The following is a 24539-nucleotide window of genomic DNA, read 5'->3' as shown; positions in this document are numbered from 1 at the left end:
CACAACACTCCACAGCTCTAAAAGCACAACCACAGAAACATAGTTTACTCAGTAATGTTCCTTTAAGTAAGTCAAATCTCTTTCTCTGCTCTGCAGTGAGGAAATTCAATCTATCTTATTGTAATCATGCTATAACATCACTTACTAAACTGACAGGGACTTTATAAGTATTTATAAATGTAAGTCTGTTATGATGTAAGAACATTTTGATCCAGTTCCAGTGAATCTAATCTTCATGCTTCAACCTGCATGCCATCACACTCATGATACCTCATATCTGTCACATCTCACCATTATTAAAAAACAAAAAATGGAAATTACATGATACATGCAAAGCTCTTTCCCAAAGCTTTTATGATTAGAGTTTACTAATGGTTTCATTAAACACTGAAGTTTAGGGTTAGAAATTACAGACAAGCTGATACTCTGTGTTCTTGGCTGAGCTCTAGTCTTGGCAAATTCATTTTGGCCTAAAAGTGAAACCATTGGTGTAACTTTCATCATGGTTTTGGAGAAGCCCTTTGTATGAATAGACCAACAGCACTCACCTGATATGAATGACCCCGGAGGCATCTGGCTATAGTTGGCCCCAGCCAGAGTCATGCCCCCCGGGGGCGCTGGTGTGAATGGAGGACCGTAGTTCTGTGGGGTGGCATAGGGTCCTGGAGGGATGGGCTGGAGAGGAGGAAGATCATATATTAGTATATGGTACAAATAATTTACAAGACAGGGGTTAAGCCTAGTCTTGTACTACACAGTATTTTAGGAAAATAATCTCTGTCCAGGCTTAATCCCTATCTTAATCCCTGTCCAGGAAGCTGGCCCAAAATATTTTAGGCCATGAAAGGAATATTTTGTGTCCAGTGATGATTTTAAGGAGCTACAATTTCAAAAACCATAAATGCTGAACAGAGAAAATGTTCCTTGTTTTTCTCTGAGTGTCTGAATCGTAAAGTGGAATTCGAGCATGATTTTTAGAGCACTATAAACTCCCATAATGCATCAGGATTTATAGTAAACATCGCTGCTTACTACGCAAGCTAAATGTGTCCCAGAATGCATTGCAAGGCTACTAAGCATATTTAAATTATTTTATCTGCATGTTTGTATTATGTGCATTGTGTGATAGGACACACAAACGAAAGAAAACTAACTACAGTACATAAATATAAACTCAAACGCAAGCAATTAAAGAAAATATAATAAAATATAATAAAAAAATATTTGTTCATAATAACCAACACAAACACTGCTTATTCAAATTTTCATTAGCTTGGCTCACTCTGTCTTTGCAAGTTTAGCTATGTAACTACTACACTGCGAGTTAAATTTTTAAACTCTTAACACTTGGTAGTTTTGTCCACCTGTCAAAGCACAGAGTTTCCTCCAGTCAATCTCAGAGAGAACTAGACATTTAGCATGAAACCACACAATCTGTCAACATTGCGAGCCGGTATATGTCGTTAATTTCAGATGTTTCTACATGTAGTCCATTAATGTGAGGATTACATTTCTAAAAAGTGTGTCAGAGATTACTCCATGATCAGCTCAGAACTTTACTAACTTTAATTCAGAGCTCAGCTCGCATGTTTATGGACCACTCATACGTGTGTGTATCTGCAACCAGTGCTGGTGCATGATAATGACAAGGTAGTGTCCGAATTCACTCGTGTTTCACCGCTACTTACTGAACTAAATAGTGTCTCCCTACATAGCGCAACACTAATGAGGGAGTAGGGAGCCATTTTGGTCACAGCCTTTGTCTGCTAGTGTATTTACCGGTGGTGTGTGTGTCTCAGTTCCCTTGTTGGCCAGTCTGCTAAGGATGCTCCTCTCAGACATCTGCAGGCGGGCTGCGATGGGAGGGACTCTGGAGAGGGTAGCTGGAAGCCGCGTCACATCTGCCTTCATATCGCTAAGCAGCTCCTCCAGTTGGTTAAGAACTGCAATTAAATCATGCCAACTGGTAAAACATGCAAATCAGAAATTAAAAATATGAAAATCAATTGTTACCTAGACCATGAATCGGAATTTAACAGATTTTTTAATTATTTGAAAAAAAGGGGCTTACCAGATTTGTATCTGTAGTATGAAATATTTTTCTAAAAATCAATTTATAGTTATATATTTTATATACCAAAATGACAATGGTAATAATACATTACACTTGTCACAAATAGCTGAGTACTGTTTTTCTGCTGCTAATTTTAGAACAAAGTTTCTTAGTAAAAGACCATATCAGAACCCCTTACTTTTATTAGATCCTTGCCAAAATGCTGATCAACCCCAAAAGCCCAATTTCTCTATTTTATAACAATATTACTGTTCTGTTCTGTATGATCTTAATTTTGCTTATCGTGTCTGTGCTGTTTTATTCTGATATAGCCGGCAATCAGAACCTATTTATCAGTTTTCACCTCAGGGATTTTCTGAGTGAAACCAGACATAGCTGCATTGCCAAGATAATGATAGACATGACAGAAAAGAAGAAAAAGAGCCAAAATGACCACTAAGAGCATTTGAGGTTTCTGCCTTTTAATAGTAATTTAATACTAGAACTCTGCATTATTAATATAAACTTTTGAAGTTTGTTCTCCTAAAAATTTTAAACTGTCAATATGACCAACTCATTGCCATATTATTACCACCTTGTTTTAGTGTTAAAGCTAATATATGTATAATTGGCTGTGTTTTTTCTCATCCAAAAAGCAGTCAAAACAAGGGTGAGCAATACATTATTTTATAGACTTTTATGAGAATATTGTATATATATCATATGTTTGTGTACATGTAAAAACTGCAATAAATTTGCAATAAATATTTTTGATAAAGCAGTTTTACCATACCACCCAGTCCACACTCGTTGTATTGCTTAAAAAAAAAGTTTGTGGGAATGTTAGGTTAAGAAATATCATAACATCATGATACATAAAATAAACGTCTGAAATTAAAGTATTTTATTAGAAAATAAACCTATATTTTTGTAATTACTACCAATTGGATATTCCTTTATATATATATTGAATCACTCCAGTTGCAGTGATGAGAATTAATCTGAGATTCCATATTTGCCCCAAGTATGTCTGTTTTCCATATCTGAAAAATTAGTTACAACACTGTTCATTACCATGTGCTATGCTGAGGTGCAGGAAAACAAAAGGTGATTCAAAAATGTCTGTATTCATTTAAATAAAATTGATGTCAATATATTATATAATGTGTGTAATATAATGTATAATGATGTATTTCGAATGAGAAACCTTAATGCAGATTACCTGATAAACACTCCCATAAATAGATTGTTTTACAAGACAATAAACATCAAGTTTACTGTCTTGTTACGGGTATCTAAATCTGTCTTGTATGAGTTGTTATAATATAATAAAAATATTAAACTTTATTACTTTGAACTGTGATTCTCCTTGTGAACTTGATATGGTAGTATGTCATAAAAGAATGCTTGCTTTATTATGAGGAACACTTCCAGTGAATGTTGCTGGTTTAACTTAGAACAAACACTCACATGCTGGCTGAAATCAATAATTCTGATTATCGCATCAGCTAGTCATTACAGGTTTCCAGCAACAGTAAAACTGATGAGCCAAATGATATTGGAGCCAAAAGTCTGTTTGTCTTTGTAGAACACAATGCTGGTTCCCAGCGTGCATTTGTAGCATGAAAATGCCTTTTGTGGCTGCAAGTGTTCTCATATCTTGGAGATATTGTGAAATATGGAGTTGTTCCAGAAGCAGCATTTCTTTTTTTGGTACATATGCTCAGCAAAAGGGGGTGTTTTAGGTTTTACACTCCTCTACATATACTACGTTTGTCCAATGTTTGTAGACACCCCTTCTAATGAATACATTCATCCACTTAAGTTGCACTCATTGCTAACACAGCTGTGTAAATAAACACACAGCTTCTAGTTTAGTAGTCTTTTTCTAGTTAATATTTTTCGCACTATAAGGCGCACTTAAAATAATTTAATTTCCCAAAAATCGAAAGCCTTATGTATGAATTTTACCAGTCAGGTTATAAGGAGCAGTAAAGCCACATTTATCAAGAGTTTCAGTGTTTATCAAGAGTTTCAGTTTAGTTCTCCAGCACAGGGGCTGGATGAGCATTTGCCACTAACCTCTATTTCCCCGTTCAGAGGTGAGTATTATCGCCCTGTAGCCTGCTCCTAACCCCGGCTAGCGGTTAGCTGCTAATGCTCCAGTCTTAGTGCTGGATAAATTTGGGAATCTAAGCCTTAGTGCTGGGCGATAAAACGATATCGATAGTTATCGAGGAAACTATATATCGCGATAAGTCGGGGCGAGAAATTCGATAAACTAAATTTTCTATTTCCCGTTTAAGTAGCGTTGTGAAAAGGCGCAGCACGAGACCAGGCAGCACGCTGAACTGCTGCTCAGCCCAGTACAACCCCTCCCCTCCCCTCTCCACCATCCCCCTCCGCCCCACCCCCCGAGCCCCTCCACTCTGAACTCCTCACATAGCGGCTCCTTCTCTCCCATTTACTGGATAAACTTCATTTATACTATTCAGCGGCGCTACACTGGAAAACTCACCTTTTAAATATGAGGCATGCGTCTCCAAGATATTTAGAGAGGTGAGCTTGTTCAGATTTCTGAAGGCAGGTAAACGCTGCTCTGTTTGCTGCTAGTTAGATTAGCTTGTCTCCAGTTTAAAGTTAGCGATGTTTAGGTGTAAAAGGGATCTGTGCAATCTGTCATCATTAGCTAAGATGCTTTCACTGCTTTTTACATTCTAATAAACTAATGGGTAACGCACGTTAGCCGTGTTAATCCACGTTTCGTGTAAATTAAGGTTAACTTCAGCACGAGTGAGGGGTTAGTATATAAACACACAGAAAGGAAGCACTTTCCATCTTTTTTCCTAACTCTCACTGTTTCTGTTAGAAAACCCTGAGGGCAGCATTCTCCTCTGTCTTTGTGTTTTATAGTTTTTAACAGATAGAGAGTCTGTTATGCTGGATATTTTACTAAATACAGAAGATTATATAATCTGTCTAGCTGTATTTGAACTGAGCTAAACATTGCTGTTACTGAACTGGAGTTTTAAATACACTTAAGTAATGTAAGTCTAGTCTACTGAAAGCCAGTAATGTTAGTATAAATCTGTACTGCAGTAGAAGTGGATCATTTCAGAAACTTGACTTTATTCCTCCCACCTCCATTATAGGCCACTTTTTTTTTTTAAATATTTAAATGTTAGCTTAATTTAAATGAAAAAAAAACTAAAGGCTCTTATTTAAAAAAAAACATAAGCAGTAAATTATCTAAAATTACAACAAATAGAAAATAGAAAAACAGTAAAACATATGTAATACATACTTTTTATATGACCAAAATTAAACTAGACTGAAATCTGACTAAAACTAATAATATCCGATAGACTAAAATGTAACTAAAACTATTATACATTTTAGTGAAAAGACTAAGACTGTATCAAAATCACCTGTCAAAATGAACACTGTGATATACTCTTGTATTTTGCTTTATGTAGTTGCCTGCATTCAGGGAGGGGAATGATCTTTTGATTAAATATAATTTTATAAAAATAAATAAAGTGTTATTGCAATTTAAATTAAACAGACATATAATGTAAAGGGTCTTACATATTTTTTAGTTTATATATTTGTCCCCTTTTTAAAATTAATTTAAAAGCTGTACCCACCTGGCAAGATGTTAACATCCTAGTGTCTGTCCACAAGGCTCTGAGCCTGCTAGTGATTTTGTCCATAACTCCCTTATTCTGTCACTTCTGAGTAAAAATAGAAACCTTTAAGTGTAACAGAAAGTGATTTGATTTATATCGTGATACATATCGATATCGGCTGATATGAAAAACTATATCGTAATAAGATTTTTTTCCATATCGCCCAGCCCTACTAAGCCTTAAACAAAAGTGCTTTGCTCACACAAAAAAAAAACAGTTTCAAGGAGAAAAATCTGTGTAGATTAACATGCAGCACTCGTTTGACTTTAAAAGAAAGTTTTTTTTTAAGTTTTGTTTACTTAGCTTAACTTTACTTAATTTAGCTACCCCCTCACCACCACCCAGCAAGACCAGCTGAATTAGAAGTTCCTTATAATGTCTCTTAAAATGCGCCTCATAATCTGGTGCACATTCTGTAGGAAACTAGCCAAAAAATAGACGTTTGTTGATAATGTGCCTTATTATACGTTGTGCCTGATAGTGCGAAAAATACGGAAATATAGAATAAGACTATGGAGCAGATAAACATAATTGAACTGGCAAGTGCCTAATGCCTTAAGGGTTATAAAAAAGTTGGGGATCAGGTAAGGTGGTGATCATCCAAACGTCTGACCTGAATGCATTTGCTAAAAGCAACCAATCACTCACATCAATGTTCAAAAACTAGACACAGTTACTTCAACAAAAATTCGTTTTTTTTAAGACCCATTTCTGATACTACTGGTTTTGGAAGAAACAATATATAAGCTGTTGTCCCATAACTTTTGTCCACGTAAGAATTTCCATGAGGATCTGTAAAAATTCTCTAATTTGAATTCTTCAGATCATGAACATACGTTAAATGCACATACAGCTGTTCAACAGATGTGTGCACAGACATATAAAAATATAAAACGTGAACAGGCACTTCTCACCCTTGTGCAGGACAGCATTAGCAGGTTTGTTGCCTGCGAGCGACTCTTTGCTGAGGTGTTGGTGTGACTCGGCCAGACACTCCACCTCCGCAAAGCGGGCGTTCAGGGCCATGGCCGGGTGAGTGGGGTCCTGGGTCATATTGAGGTACGCTGCCCTGCGCAACTGCTCCTCAATCACCAATGCCTGCTCTAACAGCTGAAAGAGAGAGAAAGAGAGAGAGAAATTATACTGAGGAAATGTAAACCCCCAATTAATCATTAGAATTGTTTTTTCTCTGTAAAGCTGCTTTGTGACAACTTTTGTTGTAAAAAGCACTATATAAATAAAACTCAATTGAACTGAATTTGAATGTATGAACGAGAAAAAAGCATGAGATAGATAAAGGCTTTGACTGAAATTGATCCCTACCCACTTTGAGTGTTATATAGGGAGAGACTATTTAGTTTACAGAGTAGTGGTAGAAATATACCTCACATAACCAGCAATTGTTGCTGGCTAAGCAGTATTTATTACTCCAAACACAATTCTGAATTAAGGGTAATTAACTTTCACTGGCGTATATGAAAAAAACACTGTTGGCTCCAGTTTGTTCCACTGTCTGTGGTTCAGTAACAAGAGTCCCAATGCATTTTGGGCCATGTTCAGTTTATCTAGTGAGCTTCGCTGTGCATTATAAATTACGAGTGCATCACAAGTGCAAGCTTATAGTGCCCTCAAAATCTCATTTAAATTCCACTTTACAATTCTGATACGGAGAGAAACATTAATGTGATCTAATAGTGATCTATCTATGTACATAGAGATCCATACGAGGACAATTTAGTGGAGAAAGAGCCAACAAACTAAAACAATGAAAAAAGTTCAATCAACAACAACAAAAAAAGGACAACACTGAGATTATGTGAATGAAGGAAAGTGATAAGTGTGACCTTTCTTGGTAGAACTGAAGTAGTACAATGTCTTCCTAAGGAAAACAACAAAGACAGTGTAATAATTTTATAAGATCGTCAACCATGACAAAAGTGTGTTGCAGGGAGGAAAAAAGGAATGAGGATGTAGAGAAAGGGATATGAAACATGTGACAGAGCAAAACACCGGATAAAAAGGAAAAGAAAAGATGCTGATTGCACAAGAGCCTGAGTCAGCATGATGTGTGCCTATCATCACATGTTAACATGAGGAGGTGTGACAGCTTGAAATATCAAATTTACTAGCAAATCATGTGGTGTGTAGGTTTCTGGTTGTTTTATAGTAGTTTTTTTTTTATCTTTCTACAATATTAATAGCAAGGAAAATGTAATTACATGCTTATATGTATTTGCCTCTGCAAGTGTGTGTGAGGCCATGATCACATATACTATGGTCTGAATAATAGTAACACAATATGTCCACAGCTTATCAAAGGGCAAACATAAACAGCCCTTATATTTTAATATTACTGATGACTACATTAAAATCAACTGACAGATTGACTGGTAAATATAAAAATATCAGTCAGTAAACAACGAAAAAAAGCAACTCCCATACCTTAAACCTCCTGGCCAGGAATTTGTTCTTCATCTCCAAAAAGTTGCCCTTGTTGGCCTGGGACTTAAATGGCTCATTGACTATAGCAAACTGAGGGTCGTTCTGGATATCCTGCCAACGGGCATAACCATGACTGTAAAAGGGTTAAGGTTAAGGTTCAAACTAGACAACCACAGATTAATCAGGATTACTGGGTAAATTGAATACTGAAGGGATGGGCTAGGGAATGCCCACACCTGTATAAGTCTTGTGAGTAAGGCTGAACACCGGCCAGCATGCTAATAGCAAGGCGAGGTTAATTAACAGAATATAATCAGGGCCTGATAGTGGGTGAAGCTTTTTGGATATTTCACATTTCTCAATCTAGTGTCACATGTGTACTGGGAATACATCATAAAAGGCATTACCACCCACAGTAGACGGTGCAGTGGGTGGTAATGATTGTGACTGGCAATGTCTGACTAAAACTGTCCATACAAACAGACAAGCAACTCTAGTAGAAACCACATCCACATTCAATGGAAGAGACCTCCCACACATACGCATATCCAGCAGGTCCTTTCCATGCTCTTTAGCTTTCATGGCACATGTCAAATACAACATATAGATAGGAACAGATATGGCAATGATAACTGATGCAAATTGTTGCTTTACTTATATCAGACAATAAGGAAAATAAAGGTGTCTCATACCATTCTTGTAAATAAAGTTACACATTCACACATATAATATGACAAAGATAACCTGAGGAAATATAAACTGCTAGTTATCGTATTTTAATTTTATTTCATAACATACGCCTGCCTATACCATAACACCACTTCCACCATGAGCCACTTGATTCACAACATTGACATCAACAAACCGCTCGCCCACACAATGCCATACACGCAGTCTACAATCTGCCCTGTACAGTGAAAAACAGGATTCATCTGTAAAGGGAACACCTCTCCATTGTGATAAACGCCATTGAAAGTGAGCATTTGCCAACTCAAGTCTGATGAGGACGACGAGCATGCAGATGCTCTGATACGGTTTCTGACAGTTTGTGCAGAAATTCTTTGGTTATGAAACCAACTGTTACAGCAACAGCTGTCCAGGTGGCTGGTCTCAGATGATCTTTGAGGTGAAGATGCTGGATGTGGAGGTCTTGGGCTGGTGTGGTTACAAGTGGTCTGTGGTTGTGAGGCCGGTTGGATGTACTGCCAAATTCTCTGAAATGCCTTTGAAGATGACTTATGGTCAAGAAATTAAAATTTAATTTATGGGCTACAGCTCTGGACATTCCTGCAGTCAGCATGGCAATTGAACACTTCCTCAAAACTTGCAACATCTGAGGCATTGTGCTTTGTGACAAAACTGCACATTTTTGGCCTTTTATTGTGGCCAGCCCAAGGTACACCTGTTTATTAATCACTGTGTCTAATCATCTGGCATCTTGTTATGCCACGCCTGTGACTGGTAGATGGTTTATCGCAGCAAGGAGAAGTGCTCACTAACACAGATTTAGACACAATGGTGAACACAATTTATATTACTATATACATACGAACAGACTGTTCCCATGACAACAGACACTCATTTCCAAGGATACTGTACAATGCCTGCCAGCAGCCAGAAGTCATGTCGTCTGTGCCAGATCTCATTCATCTTGCCAGAGGAGATAGCTGCCCGCTCTTCATTCTGCCACAGGGTATGCAGCTCTGCAGAAAGGACAATGGATATATATAATCATACAGTAACAATATACTGTCGGTTTATATACAACAATCAGCCATACCATTGACACCACCTCCTTGTTTTTACATCCACTCTCTATTTTATCAGGTCTTTAGTCTTTGGTGACACATAACCTTACATTAATGTTGATCATTCAAGAGCTGCACATCTAACTGTACACCGAACCAAATTAATAGCATTTATAGGGAATTATTTGCCTACTTATAATCCCATGATAATCAACCATATTCCTAGAAATCTCTCAGTTGAGTCTGCCTTAGTACCCCTGGTTTCCCAAATGTTAGCATTTGGAATTAGAATGAAACCTGTAAGTATAAACCATGTATCTATGTACTGCTGCATGGAAAATCATTTTACCTGTAAATCCTCCATCTGCAATGTTAAACATAAAACGTGGGCGCTCGAGTGGTTTGCCATTGCCCTTGGCTGCATCTTCCTTCTGTCCCTTGACATCTTTACCAGCATCCTTTTCTCCCTTAACCTCCTCTGTGGTGAAAAAAATGAAGCAGTTGAATTTTTTAAACATGGGCGTTAGAAAATGAAAGGTACGACATTAAAGATGGGAAACAGATATGTCCAGATCACCTTTCTTAATGTCCGTCACTTGGCCTTCGACCTTCTCTTTCTTTTCTGTTGTTTCCGTGGGAGCAGATGGATCTTCGCTCTTTTCTTTCTCTTCTGCAGCTTTCTCACCTGTTGCTCCTTTCTCATTTTTTTCTCCTTTCTCTGCTGCTGCAAAAAGAGATACAGAGATAGACAGACCTTATTTTTCTGGAACAGATCTGAAATCCAGTCAGATTTATTAGGTTTATCCTCAGATCGAGCTGCACTGTAAAGAATATCTCAACCTTGATTTTCTTCTTTGGCTGCTGGGAGATCTGAAGCGGGTTCTTCTTTTGTTTTCTCACTTACACCCTCTTTCTTAGAGATCTCCTCCTCTCCAGCCTTTTCTTTCTCACATTTTTCTTTTGGAGATGACGGACTGGCGTCAGGAGCTTCTTTTAATTTGGAGTCGCCTGCAGGTGCTGTTGTGGACACTTCAGATGGTGGCTCAGGCTTTTCACTCACTGGAGGGTCTTTTTCAACTTCCTTTACAGGTGTAAGAGGCTAAGGGATGAAAAGAGCATTCATCAGTATTCCTTTAAATAACAAGACATACGCACAAACCAACCAACACACACATACACAGTCCTTCTGGCCTGCCTGACCACCACTTGCTTGCGTACTTACTGACTCACTCAGTCACAAACACACCCACCCGGTCCACACCCACATCCACATCTCTAACCACACATCCAGCCCACACACACTTACCCCTTTTGGTTCAGCACTTTCTGTGCTCTCTCCCTCCTTTCCCTCTTTCCCCTTCTCTTTCTCTGCTTCAGTCTGGCTCTCGCCCTCTTCCTTCTCTCCCTCCTTCCCACTCTTCTCTGGTTTGTCAGGTGGAGAGGGTGTGGCTAAAAAGTGACAGGTCAAATCTGGTCAGGTGTGCACAAATATTAGATTTTTAGCATGTGTTTATATTCATTATGCTTTGATTTTTCTGCAGTTATGTCCACATGTGTGGTTTGAATGTGATTAAAGCGACAGTGTCTTACGTTTTGGGGATTTAGAGACCTTTCTGGTTAGAAAGTGTAATTGAACAGAGCATGTAAAAGAGTACTTTTAGAACAGGTTCATTTAAATCATTTTCTGTGTTTTTTTTAATAAATATATTGCTTTGCTTGTTTTATTTATTTATGAAATTCCGTCTAAATGTAAAGAGCATTCTAAATAACAGTTTAATAACTGTATTAGATGTTACAGGGATGATCATGTCAGGACAGCAATATCATTAATTAAGATAATTATTGCCTTCCCACTTAAGAAACACTACTAATGTAATCAAATCTAAGGGACTACTGCTTTAAAGGACAATAATATGTTATATGGTTCTTGAATTTCACTATGTTTTAGCTTCTCTGCATCCTTCAGAATTGACCAAGCTTTTACTGTTACTCTGACCTTATGACTAATATTTGTAAGTAAATTGAAAATGCAGATACAGGCAAACGCTTTGGGTTCTGCAACAACAATAAAGCTGCTATTTTTGAAGTTTATGCACACATAAAAACATTATCCAAACTGCACAAATGATAAGCTAAACTATGTCTATATAAATATATATGTCTATATATATAACCATTCATCATCATCATCATCATCATCAAGAACATTCTGGACCACAGAAGGCTCTGTGTCTGAAATGTGCAGGCAGTGGCAAGCTCATAAAAAGCAGCAAGAGACTCTGAGCTGGAGCTGCTTGCTATAGTCCCACTCTACCCTCTTGTGGAGAAAATTATGTTTTTTTGTTATTAATATTTATGCCACTATAAGTGGTAGTATGAGTAGATCATATGTATATGTACATGTTTTTGGATCATACACTGGCAGCAACATTATTTTGGCCCAGACCTGTGCCACATCTGGCATTTACTAGTGGTCCACATAGCATCTATAATAACGGCATAGAGGTAGACCAGATATTTGAAACTAGACGTAGCTGTTTTTAAGCTTGCGGTTGAGTGGTGGAGCAGTTACTGCCATAATGATTCTAATTCCAGTTACTATGTGAAATGGTAATATCTAAAATTTGTATTCTCATTTAGCTGATGTAAATGAATAGAGATTAAAAAGATATATGGATTCCAAAAAAGCACCTGGTCCACTTCTGGGCCATCATTAAGATATTCAGGTATGTCGGACAAAAGTAAATGCCAACTGTGCCCTTCGGGGCGAGCCACAATAATGCTGATACCAGAGATCACACACAAACAGTAATAAAATCATATTCTTTCTCTAACAGTGGCAAAATCAGTCATCACAAAACACTCAAAAATTTAAACATTTGTTTGAGTATGTTTAAGTACCTGGTTTGGAGGTGCAGGGTGTATTGTTGCAGCTTTGCTCAGGTGTTGGTGTAGCTGTTTTAAGGGCAGGCGAGGAAGCTCTTGAGGACTTCTTGGAGTCCACAGTGACCTCAGGCTTCAGCTCTGGAATACTCCATTTTCCATTTATGTGTTCAAACTCTTGAACCTGCATAGATCAGCAAACACTCTTATACATGAGCTCCTTATTTATTCTTTCATTTCATTAAACTGTAACAGGCATATTAGCAGTATGCTAAATATGTAAACTCATTGGCAACATAACAAATGAAAAAAGACAACTATATGTCAATGTTTTATCTTAATATCTTAATATATGGGGGATCATGCAATAATATTTTAAAGAAGACCACACACTGAATTGCTTTTAAACATGTTTTTTCATCTCAATAATTATATTACAATTATATATAATTATCCCTACAGATAGGCTGTTCTACAACAATGACTTCAATTCTACTACACACAAGTAATTAAGCAGACCTTTTTCTTCACCAGGCTCATGACTCCGATGCGGGTCAGGACAGGCTGCCTGCATAGCCCCTCTCTCGGTACACCATCCGCGAACGTTTCTGAACCATCAGCTACCGGCTCACACAAGTGCCTCATAAACAAAGACACATATGCTCTACATAAAGAGAGAGGGAGTGAGAGAGAAATGGGGGACAGAGAGAGAGAAAGACAGAATGAAAAAGGACAGAGATTAAACATTTTAATTAAATGTACTCTTAGGGCCAAAAGATGTATTAGTTATGCATTTAGGACACTGTGTATGAACTAACTCATTTAAACTAAAGAAGCTTTTCCACAGTATGTCATATACACTATATGTCCAAATATTTCTGGAAGCCTGTTTTATTAAATGTTTAGTCTGCACCCATTGCTGACACAATTCTGTAAATGTGCATACTAGGGCTGTCAACGGTAAAGATTTAACACATACAATTATTTGGAATCAGGAATACGTTATTATTTTTTAACACAAATTCATTACACCACCAATTTTGACCCCAACCTAATAAGGCCCTAATAATCTGCCTTTTTGACTGAATGATTGAAAAGCTTTAACATGGACAACACAATGACAGAAGAGACATCTCCCGGGTGTCCAGTTGTAACGCTCCAGAGCCTGTTTCAGTTCAGATTTCCAGCTCTGACTCAGATAGTGAGCTTTGGGCAGGTGAAAAACAAAGCAAATGTAGCAGATAGGACAACTGGACTTGCTCTGGCGATATTCCACTTGCTTTTTTATTAGTTCATACATGAACTAATGCAGCACCAAAGTATGTTCATGGCATTACTTAGAGAAATAGAATAAATAAAAGAAAGTAGCAAGGTCCAATGGTCCCAATAGTACAGCACAACAACACATGGGCATCCCTCCATTGTGAGCATGTGTGCAATACCAAACACTTCCTGAGATTTTATACTCAAAAAATTCTAAGTTCTAATTGAAAAATTCCCTGAAACACACAAGTATATACTAGTATTTTAATTGACACCACTAATATACATAGAATTTTACATTTCTTACATGTGAGACCTTATGTGACATTTAAACAATAATAAACATGTTCTCTGCTTGAATTATACTTTCTGTATATTGTGGGTACATGTTTTTTAGTTTTAATTCTTACTTGAACTCTTTTTCAGTTTTGCCCCGCAGGTCTCGTACCAGCCACTGGCAGGAGAAAGCATCCTGAGCAGGCATACCCCACCTCATTACAGCATTCAGGAAGGCCTTTCTCTGACGAGTGTTAAAGCCCAATACCTACAGTACAAATAAGAAATGTTTCAGTAACACTGAACACAGAGAAATGAGGATTTAGTGTGGTGAAACGTTCATTAGAGTTCAAACACAGGGTAAAAGAATGTAAAGAAAAAATTCCAGTTGGAAGCTTTCCACAGATCTGTCATCTCTTCATGTTTTGAAGAGCATCAAGCCAAATGATGTGTATACTGGCTTTTCTAGCCCAGCCAATGATCTTTACACACTTAAAATCCTTAAAATCTCAATATAAGACAGCTGTTGGTTGTAGAAAGATGATAGTATTGTTCTGTTTGTAATTATACACAAAGGCCCTCAACTATTGGGCATTGGGTCCGGAGACCAGCATAATGAAACGAACATCTGACAAAAAAAAGATTTATCAGAAAAAGTAGGAAAAAATGCTGTCTTGTTTACAGTCACTTAAATTCCATGGCAGACCGTGTGAACTGAAGATAATTTATGTTCTGTCTGGTCAACTTCATTTCATTTGTTATCATACATCATTTTCTGCATTTCAGTTCTATAAAACATTCTAAAAACGCTGGACGGGTAAATTTAGGGTTAGTAATAAAACAAAAAAGATAAAAAAAAAAGAAATAATGACGTAATTTAGGTAATGACAACAGACATCAAGGTAATGTCAAGAGATTATAATTAAGATCTGTTACAAAATCAGTTCTCTAAAAAAAAAAAATTAAAACGATATTACTCATAGAAACATTGGAAGCAATCTCAAATGGCAATGTTACAGTGTTACAAAGTGGTAAAGGCTATCCTGTCCCATTTTTTTTTTAAATGCGCTGCAGGCCTAAAGTGCAGGAATGAATGTATATCATCATATCAGGTTAACAAGACAAAACAATAAATATATTGGGTTCATACTGTCTGCAGTTAAATGAAAGAAACACTGCATTTTTATTTGCATTTTACATGCTGTACCTAGTTGTTTTGCTTTGGTTTTTATATTTTACCTCAAGGTTGCCCCCGACTCTGGCCAACAGAGGGGGCAATGGCTTATCCTTTTCATTTCGGATCTGCCTACGGGACTGCCTTCGGCCTGCAAGAGTAAAAAAAAAAAAAAACAGAGTGAAACTCTGTCCAAAACAATAGCACTGGCCATGTGTATTTTTAATATCAATAGCACATACTCCAGTCAAGTCTTAAAATAGCTTGTGTCATTCACTCAGCAAAAACTTTCTATTCTTTTTGTTATGATGTCTTTCATCATAATATTATATGCCTTTAATTATAAGGCAACAATTAAATATTTAAACATTTTAAATAGTAATACAATGCATTGATGTGGTAATGAGATATAAACTCTATTGGATTTTTTTACAATTAATAATGAGAAACATTCATTATGCTCCAATTAAATGAAAATTTAAACAGATTTGCTATTACAACTACAATTCTTTAAAAAAATATATATTTAATTCCAGTTTCTAAAAGCAGTCCCTTGTTCATCAACATCTTCCTTCAAATGACAGAATCACACTGGAGCACACTGCTTCCTCACCTTCAGGCCTCTCATCAAAGTCCTCGTCCTCCTCCTCAGAGCCCACAGAGTATTCAGACTGGTTATCAGAAATATCAGCATGCCACTCTGTAAGGGAAAACAGAATGGTCAGGCCAACAGGTTTGGTTTGGTTTGTCTCAGAACACATTTGTCTGTTTTAGCATTGATGTGTGCAGTGTACCTTGGTCCTCCTGGGCAGCATCATTGTAGTTGACTTGTTTGCGGACCCTTTTGCCCTTGCCCAAGTTACGGGCAAGGTCTTCCTGCTGCTGTTCATAATGGTGTCTCAGCAGCTTCTCCCAGTAATCTGGGTCCACATTCTCCTCCTGCTTTATGATCTCTCTCTCAATCTCTTCAATCTACAAGCACAAAAACATACACAGGATTTGAAAACAACCTGGAATTGTATTTTTCATTCTTAATTTCTGCTTCACTCTTTCCCACCCACTCTCCCTCCTCTCTCCCCACTCAATCTTTTATACCTTGTCATCCTCTCGGACGTTGTACTGAGCTACTTTGAAGGAGCTGAGGTACTCGTTCATGTTCTGCATGTCTGTATCGTCTGTGGCATCCTGGCTGCGGTCCAGTAGGCGTTCAATAGCGGCAGTGTCATAGTGAATAACACTGCTGTCTTCATCCTTGTTTTCACCCGCTGGACAAATGTTCACACATAGTTATAGCAATGATAAAATGACATTCGATTTAAATCCAACTTAATTAACTTGACAACAAATAGGCATATAAGTTGGGGTCAGATTTAGGAGTTGTTACTAAACAAGTAGCTGTCGTCAGAAAACTACTTTATAACATATATAATTTAATAGAAGGATCTAAATACTTCTATAAAGTTCTATAAGAGATATGAGACATTAAAGGTGCTGTATTATTTGATTTTTTGAATGTCCCTTCACTGCTTCCTCAGAAGCTCCATTCCCCAATTTAATGCCTGTGGGTTACTCTGACTAATATTGCTACAAAGCAAACCCACTGTGATCATCTATTACAAACACTTGCTAAACAATAAGGAAAACAACACTGACCTATTTCTGTATACACAGGTAAAAATATCAAAATGTACATATATTTACAGACATATATATATATGTATATATACATATATACATATATATATAGTTTTCTTCTCCTCTTACCCCATCCTTCGCACAAACAAGAACACCCCTGTTGCTGACTGGCTGGAATAGTATTGTGTTACCTGATCCAAGCCACTTTGTCTGTTTCCCATTTACAAAGCCAGATGCTGAATGTAATGCCAAATCAAACTTTGTGGTAACATTAGCTGAATTTTACAAAAAGTATTCTGGGTTTTAATCATACACAGCACCTTTAATTTTAAAATTTCATTTTGTAATTCCACATCTCCACATTGTACTACATGCCCTACATTGAACTTCTCCTCCTCTCCTCTCACCTTCAATCTCATCCTTGAACAGCTCCTCTGTTCCGAACTTTAAGATGTCGTCTAGCTCCTGTTTCGACATAGAACCAGCTTTGGAGCCCAGTCCTGGCCGCACCACCAGGTGGGTCAGCATCATTTTACGCTTGGCCACTTGGGTAATACGCTCTTCAACAGAAGCACGGGTTACAAAGCGATAGATCATCACCTTATTGGCCTGACCAATCCTATGGGCTCGGCTGAAGGCCTAAGATGAAAACACACAGAAACACAGGAACAGACACAGAATGAGAGAAAAGTATTTTAATTAGTTCCTTCTTTTGGGATCTGTGCCATGATAGCAGTTCAGTACATGCAGACACGCATAAAACAAAATTTCCACAGTTCGTCCAGAAATGCCGCTACATCTTCCAAATTCATCTCTGTCAAAATCATTATCCCTGCAATATCATAAAAAAATCTCAAAAAGAAAACAAAAGAAAGGAAATAAGTTATGTCCACTAAGACATCACTCGTTATGTGTGTACTCTCTACCTGAATGTCATTGTGAGGGTTCCAGTCAGAGTCAAAGATAATGACAGTGTCTGCAGTTGCCAGATTGATGCCCAAACCCCCTGCCCGTGTAGACAGAAGGAAACAGAACTGAACGGCTCCCGGAGCTGAAAAAAGTTTAAGAAAAGCAGATGCAAAGAATGTAAATGCACAAATATCACTTAAAAGGTTATTTTCAATGTGTAATTCATTAATAGATCAAGGTTACTACTTCAAACAATGTAGTTATTTAAAATCTTTTTATGAAGGAAAGGTAAACCAGCATACGCTGAATCTGAGGCATTCTTACCATTGAATCTGTCAATGGCCTCCTGTCTCAGTGCTCCAGTGATGCCCCCATCAATGCGCTCATACTTGTAACCTTCATAGTCCAGGAAGTCCTCTAGCAAATCCAGCATCTTAGTCATCTAATGTAAACAATAATGATCAGGAAATCAATATAGGCTATTTTTAAATTCCACAGTAAGAAGGTTTTAGTCCAACTGGAATGTCCAATTGTATATTTACTTATTTGTTTTCTTTACATTCTTACATCTTTCTCATACCTCAGTTTGCATGGCAGACACATTAAACAAATAATTCACACAGTTAGTTAGTGGTAAGACGTGTTGCTAATTAATGCTGAGGCAAAATATTTTTTGTATATAATTTAGTGAATTATATAAATTATTTTGTTTGGTATATTATTTATTTAAACTGACCATTTCCAGTAATAAACATGCTAAACTATTTTTGTTTCGACCAGTGATGTGAAATAACTTTATCATAGGTTCATGAGTGCATTATGATTAGTTTTTTTGTAAAATATGAGTAATGCCTGCTTCTCTCAATTTTGAAAGTGCTGTTTAGTGCATATTTAAAACAAAAGAACTGGTCCTTATTTCCACATTGCTCTATTTTTAACCAGCCATAATTCCAGTGTAAACCACTGTAAACATGGCTGGAGTGCATTCCCCACAGATTTTGGTGGCGGGGGCAAAAATGGCAGAAAATCCAATAATCCATTAATGGCGCCTAGAGCACAACAGAGGGTTCTTAGCTACATCGATAAAAAGAAAGCATCGGAACTGGATGGGGATTAGAGTAGCTAAAACCTTATGCATTAATATACTGAAGAAGAATAAAACATTATAACAACATATTGAATAGGTTGGCAATAGGAGGCTCGCGGGCCAGATGTGGCCCGCAAGCGTGAAACATCTGGCCCGTGAGGTTGTTTGAACTATAATGAACAATAATTTAAAAAATAAAACGCTTCTCTGACAAACTTTAGTTTACATGCCTCCCCCATCTCTCTGTTGCGCTCGGCATGATTTTAGTTTCGGCCCATTTCCATTTTTCCGCAGTAGGTTCATATTTACCTGTTCTAGAGAGTCCTATTCTATTAGCCAACAACAGGTGCAACTTAAAAGTGAATAAGTGCACTCATAAGAATGACATTTTTGTGCACATATAAAGAGTAAAAATAGCTATTTTTAGGTTTTCATGTTTAGGCAGAACCTAGGAATAATGAAGGAGATATGCAAAAATAAAAGATGTCTGATATTACGTGTCTAAGCACTCCAGCAGCATCTGTGCATGTTCAAATATTTGGCAGTAAAAGTAATATAATAAGTAAAAGAGCAAAAGACACATGAAAAAATAAAATACACTCAGGAACGGACAGTATGTGATATGATAATTAAATTAAAATGTTTAACAATTTGCTAACAAAAAAATGAACAGGACTGTGTGCATTAGTCTGTGTGTGTCTATGTTGACTAAAAATGAACTGTACCTGAGAGAAAACAAGCACACGGTGGCCCTGCTCTTTCAGCTTTCTCAGCATTTTCTGTAGCAGCATTAACTTCCCAGAAGACTTTGTAAGACTGGATCCCTCATATGCCCCACTCGGTGTCTTGGGTGCCTCCTGTTAAAAACACACATACACACACATACATCATCAATACAAGTTTTGAAAAAAAGAAGAAAATCATTATAAATTATTGTCTTTCAACCAAATAAAAAATAACAGCAAAACATATGAACCTTTCATTGCAAAATCTGTGTCCATATCTCACATCTTGTGCTATGAAACTAGTTCTGTAATGCTATTTTCAGACACAAGGCGGCAGCACTGTTCATTCGCTTTGAAGCATTTTCTAAAAAAAAAAAAAAATAGTCTAGACAAAAGAGCCTGGAAATGTATGGAAGTATATGTATACAGATTGGAGGTTCATGTGTACACAATAGTGAGCTTTAAAGGAGATAAGTTGGGAAAGGTGGTTATTGGTGTTTAATGTGTGTAGTGTGTACAGCAACACATACATTTTTACTGTAATTTACTCAATTTGTACAGCAATTCATTATTTTTGTCACATACTGCATTGCACTGCATTCAAGTAAGAGGGAAATTTATGCTTTCCCATCAACAACAAGATTCAAGCCCACGATCTTCTGAAATTAGATCAGCTATTTCATCTAAAAGCTCCTATAAATCTTCCCCACCCCCCAATTTTCACCGCAATTTAGTAATTTCCAATTCCCACCTACTACCCAGAACTCTTCCCATCACAAAGTGCCTAAACCACTTTTTTACTGAAACATGCAATTGGTCTTGTGATGTTTTTCTGTAAACACTTTCAATATGTCTGTAACTGCTTATCAAGATACCCTATGTGAGGATATGTCTCACCATGGAGGCGACAGGAAAGAGGTAGGGGTGATTGCAGCACTTCTTCAGGTCCATCATGATGTTGAGCAAAGAAACCTGGTTTCCTCCTCCTTTAGAGTTCAGTGCCTCAAAGTTCCGTGTCAGGATGAACTTGTAGTATTTCCTTTACAGCAGCACACAGACAAACACAAAAGGTTACAAAACCACAATCTAGAGCCTTCCTCTTTCACCTTCTGCAAGTTTGCACCTTTTGCACAGGTTTAACAATCTCAAGTCTTTTCATCTTTCAACTCATGACTGTAATAGAAAAAACATGAAAACACTTCAATGTTTAGTGCTCTCTCACTTCTGCATGGGGCTTAGCTCCACACGGACAATAAGTTCGGTTTTAGCTGGCATGTTCTTAAACACGTCTGCCTTTAGCCGTCTGAGCATGTGTGGCCCCAGCAGGTCGTGTAGCTTCTTGATCTGGTCCTCTTTGGAGATGTCTGCAAACTCTTCCAGAAAGCCATCCAGATTACTGCAAACAGAGATAGAGAGAGAGGATGAGCTGTGTCTAAGTATGAGTACTGTATGTGTCAGTTTTGTGATTATTTTTAAGGCCTAAATTAGGAGCCATCTGGCAACGAACATCATTTTCCTGCAGTGTTTACATAAACTTATTTATGCAGGCAAAAATTGGGTATAAGGTGGGCCAGCGGTGTAAAGCGCGGCCACTATGAACGGGAGGTCGCAGGTTCGAACCCCCCGCTCATGCAGCTTTGCCATCAAGCTGCCAGTGCTCAAAGGGAGCAAAATTGGCCCTGCTCCCTCAGGGTGGGTAGATGGCGCTCTCTCCCCACATCACTCCTAGGGTGCCTGTGAGCTGATGTATCGGAACCGAGCCGCTGCACTGTCCTCCAAGCGTGCTGGCTGCTTGGCAATGCTGCATCAGCAGCAGTTCTAAAAGAAGCGGTGGCTGGCTTCACATGTATAGGAAGCATGTGTTAGTCTTCACCCTCCTGGTGTCTTGGGGCATTACTAGTGATAGGGGGAGTCCTGGTGAGTGGGTTGGGTAATTGGCCGTGTAAATGAAATAAAATAAATAAATAATAAATAAATTATAAATTTGTCAGTGCAAAGTGACAATGTGTGTGTTTGTCCTTACTTGAATCGGTTGGGTGTGAGGAAGTTAAGCAGGTGGAAGAGCTCCTCTAGATTGTTCTGAAGGGGTGTGCCTGTTAGCAGCAGCTTATGGTCAATCTTATAATCATTGAGTCGCCTGAAAAACTGACAACAGACACACAGAAGGTTATGTTTATTCAACACAGCTTAATGTGTAAACGATTTTGTGTTAATTTTGAATTTAAATATCAAGAACTACCCAGATAACATGCCCATGTGGGGCCTGTATGGGAAGCTTAACTTGGAAACAAAAAGTTTGTTCATGTGTTGCATGTTGGTCCACATATGAATTTCAATTATGGGTCCCATCAGGGTCAGTGGTGGGACCAGGAGTTAAATATGGGCCCCATCTGTGTTTTACACTGTACATGGGGCCAGATGGGACCTATATTTACATGGGCTGTAATGATGAGCTCATTTGGGAAACCCATCTGTAGTGCCATGTACAAACCCACTTTAGTCCACATTCCACCCCATGTAAGTCCCCACATGAGAATGTTGGCTGCAGAACATGCAGCAAGCAGTAATACAATATATTATACCAACAAAACACACAGGTAGATACCTTGGACTGGTTATTTTTCAGTCTGTGAGCTTCATCCACAACCAGACAAGCCCAGTCTATGGATTTCAGGGCCGTCTGGTCTATGGTCACTAGTTCGTAGGAGGTCAGCAACACATGGAACTTAATGGGAGCTTCTTTCTGAGAGAAAAAAACAGACATAATTATTCAACCATACAATCAACTTCTTATCTACTACTTTCTCTTCACTGTATTACCTGGGCAGGTACTGTGCAACAGTTTGTAAATATGGATGTCTTAAATTCAAACATGTGACCAGAAATCGGGGCTGATCCCATCATTTTCAAAGCATAGCAATGGGGTGGAACAGATCCAGATCACGAATTCATAAAAAATGTAACGTTACCATGAGTTTACTACAGAGAACGCCCATGCTGCATTAACACTGACAGCGACAAGTCTCTCTCTCTCTCTCTTTCTCTCTCTCTCTCTCTTACACACACACCTTCGTGCACATACGCACACACACATTCCTCTTTCCAAGGTAAAATACAGTAAAAAAGGTCTAGTCTAATCTAGTTTGCCAGACCTAAACCACACTAAACTAATATTCTCCTTCCCAAAAACACAGAACTACCAGCATAAAAACATGAATCATGATCTTAATTACAATTAATCACAGAATTGTTGTTGTGTGACATTTTTTGGTTTGTTTATTTATAAAAAGATACATATTTAAATAATTTATACGGCCATTTAGTACTTGTTTATTTTGTGCTAGTAATTGCCTGTTTTAATGCCATTTTTTTTTTATAATTAAAACTTTATTTAAAAAGGGACAACATAGTTGGCTGTATTCTTTCTTTTTTTACTGCATTGCAAAAGTATTGTATTGGGACTCAGTAACGGCAGATACGCAAAATAAATCAGAAGATGAGATCAGGACATCCCTACCTGTGAACCATATCTTATAGATCTATATACAGCATGTGCCTGTGCACTGCTTACTGGTCATGACCCAAAGGCTGCTTTTTCTCCTCACCCGCAGTTTGAAGGCCTTCTTTCCTCCTTTCACGGCTGTGTCATCAAAGGAGAACTCATTCTCTCGAATGATGGCTCTGCTGTCCTTGTCTCCTGTGTAGGTGACCACGTAGAAGTCTGGAGCCCACATCTCGAACTCTCTCTCCCAGTTAATGATGGTGGAAAGAGGAGCACTCACCAGAAATGGCCCCTTCGTGTGTCCCTGGGTATAAAAGAGGGGACAAGAAGGAGTGACAGAATATTCACCTTAAAAATACACAGGACTGAAGGCTGCTGTATTTGACTATGCTATGTGAATTAGTTCCACAAGCTAAATTTAGTTAGGATTGCGATCTGACTGGTTTATTTGCATGGAATAAAGTGAATGAGTGTATTATAATAATGGTATACTTGATTGGTGTAGATACACTAACTAAATCCACATGCCTCAAAGCTAAATCCCAAAAGATTTAAGGTTCTGCCTTGAAGGTAAAAAAAACGCTGTTCACATGCAGTTAAATAAACACCATATTAATGAATAATGTGTTTCAGAAAACTTAAACTACATCTGAATCCCAAAAATTTCCTACACCCTTATGCACTCTGCAAGTCATGAGTTTTACGCATAATAATAATAGTTCAGTATATGTCCAGTAGGCATCTGTGCACACTGATTGAATCACAAGCAGCTTTTTCAAAAAAGAATCCGATATTTTCACAACCTACAAAGTCTATGTCCAAATACCCTTCCCTACTACACCCTTACAGATGTGTAAATACACACACAGCTTGTCTATTATCTGCAGAAGTGCATTGTTAATAGAATACGACTCTCTGGACCAGATAAGAATGAACCCAAGGGCACATTGCCTAATGACAGGTGTTTGCTAGTGCAGTATAAACGCCAACATTTAGATTTAGAGCAGTGGATCTGTGTTCTCTGTAATGATGGAGCTCCACCCAATACTTTTGGGAAGAACTAGAAAGTTAGGGATGAGGTAAGGATTTGATCAACCAAAAATCTGACCTCAAAAATGCTACCGTTGCTAAATGCAATGAAATCTTTCCAGCA

General features: G+C 37.8%; 1 protein-coding gene across 4 annotated transcripts in view; it reads right to left on the bottom strand.

Moving 5' to 3' along the window:
- The window catches only part of chd3 (chromodomain helicase DNA binding protein 3), a 47396-nt gene that overhangs the window by 12273 nt on the left and 10584 nt on the right, over positions 1-24539 (bottom strand). For 3 of the 4 annotated variants that reach the window (XM_007248040.4, XM_007248042.4, XM_049482058.1), the window contains exons 15-39: positions 23490-23690; positions 22490-22627; positions 21908-22029; positions 21107-21280; positions 20782-20923; positions 19885-20016; positions 18397-18514; positions 18090-18214; positions 17571-17802; positions 16624-16793; positions 16323-16500; positions 16142-16228; positions 15594-15679; positions 14489-14622; positions 13335-13479; positions 12834-12999; positions 11239-11381; positions 10773-11031; positions 10510-10656; positions 10282-10410; positions 9779-9887; positions 8185-8317; positions 6657-6852; positions 1780-1943; positions 549-675 (exon numbers count right to left, since the gene is read on the bottom strand). In XM_007248040.4, the coding sequence (XP_007248102.3) occupies positions 549-675; positions 1780-1943; positions 6657-6852; positions 8185-8317; positions 9779-9887; positions 10282-10410; positions 10510-10656; positions 10773-11031; positions 11239-11381; positions 12834-12999; positions 13335-13479; positions 14489-14622; positions 15594-15679; positions 16142-16228; positions 16323-16500; positions 16624-16793; positions 17571-17802; positions 18090-18214; positions 18397-18514; positions 19885-20016; positions 20782-20923; positions 21107-21280; positions 21908-22029; positions 22490-22627; positions 23490-23690 (3757 nt within the window). The remainder of the gene's footprint in view (positions 1-548; positions 676-1779; positions 1944-6656; positions 6853-8184; positions 8318-9778; positions 9888-10281; positions 10411-10509; positions 10657-10772; positions 11032-11238; positions 11382-12833; positions 13000-13334; positions 13480-14488; positions 14623-15593; positions 15680-16141; positions 16229-16322; positions 16501-16623; positions 16794-17570; positions 17803-18089; positions 18215-18396; positions 18515-19884; positions 20017-20781; positions 20924-21106; positions 21281-21907; positions 22030-22489; positions 22628-23489; positions 23691-24539) is intronic. The other variant, XM_007248041.4, reaches the window with a different exon arrangement.

Source organism: Astyanax mexicanus, chromosome 8 (genome assembly GCF_023375975.1).
Source record: "Astyanax mexicanus isolate ESR-SI-001 chromosome 8, AstMex3_surface, whole genome shotgun sequence".
Classification (NCBI taxonomy): Eukaryota; Metazoa; Chordata; class Actinopteri; order Characiformes; family Acestrorhamphidae; genus Astyanax; species Astyanax mexicanus.
The sequence above is the reverse complement of the archived record's forward strand: the minus strand, read 5'-3'. Positions and strand labels throughout refer to the sequence as shown.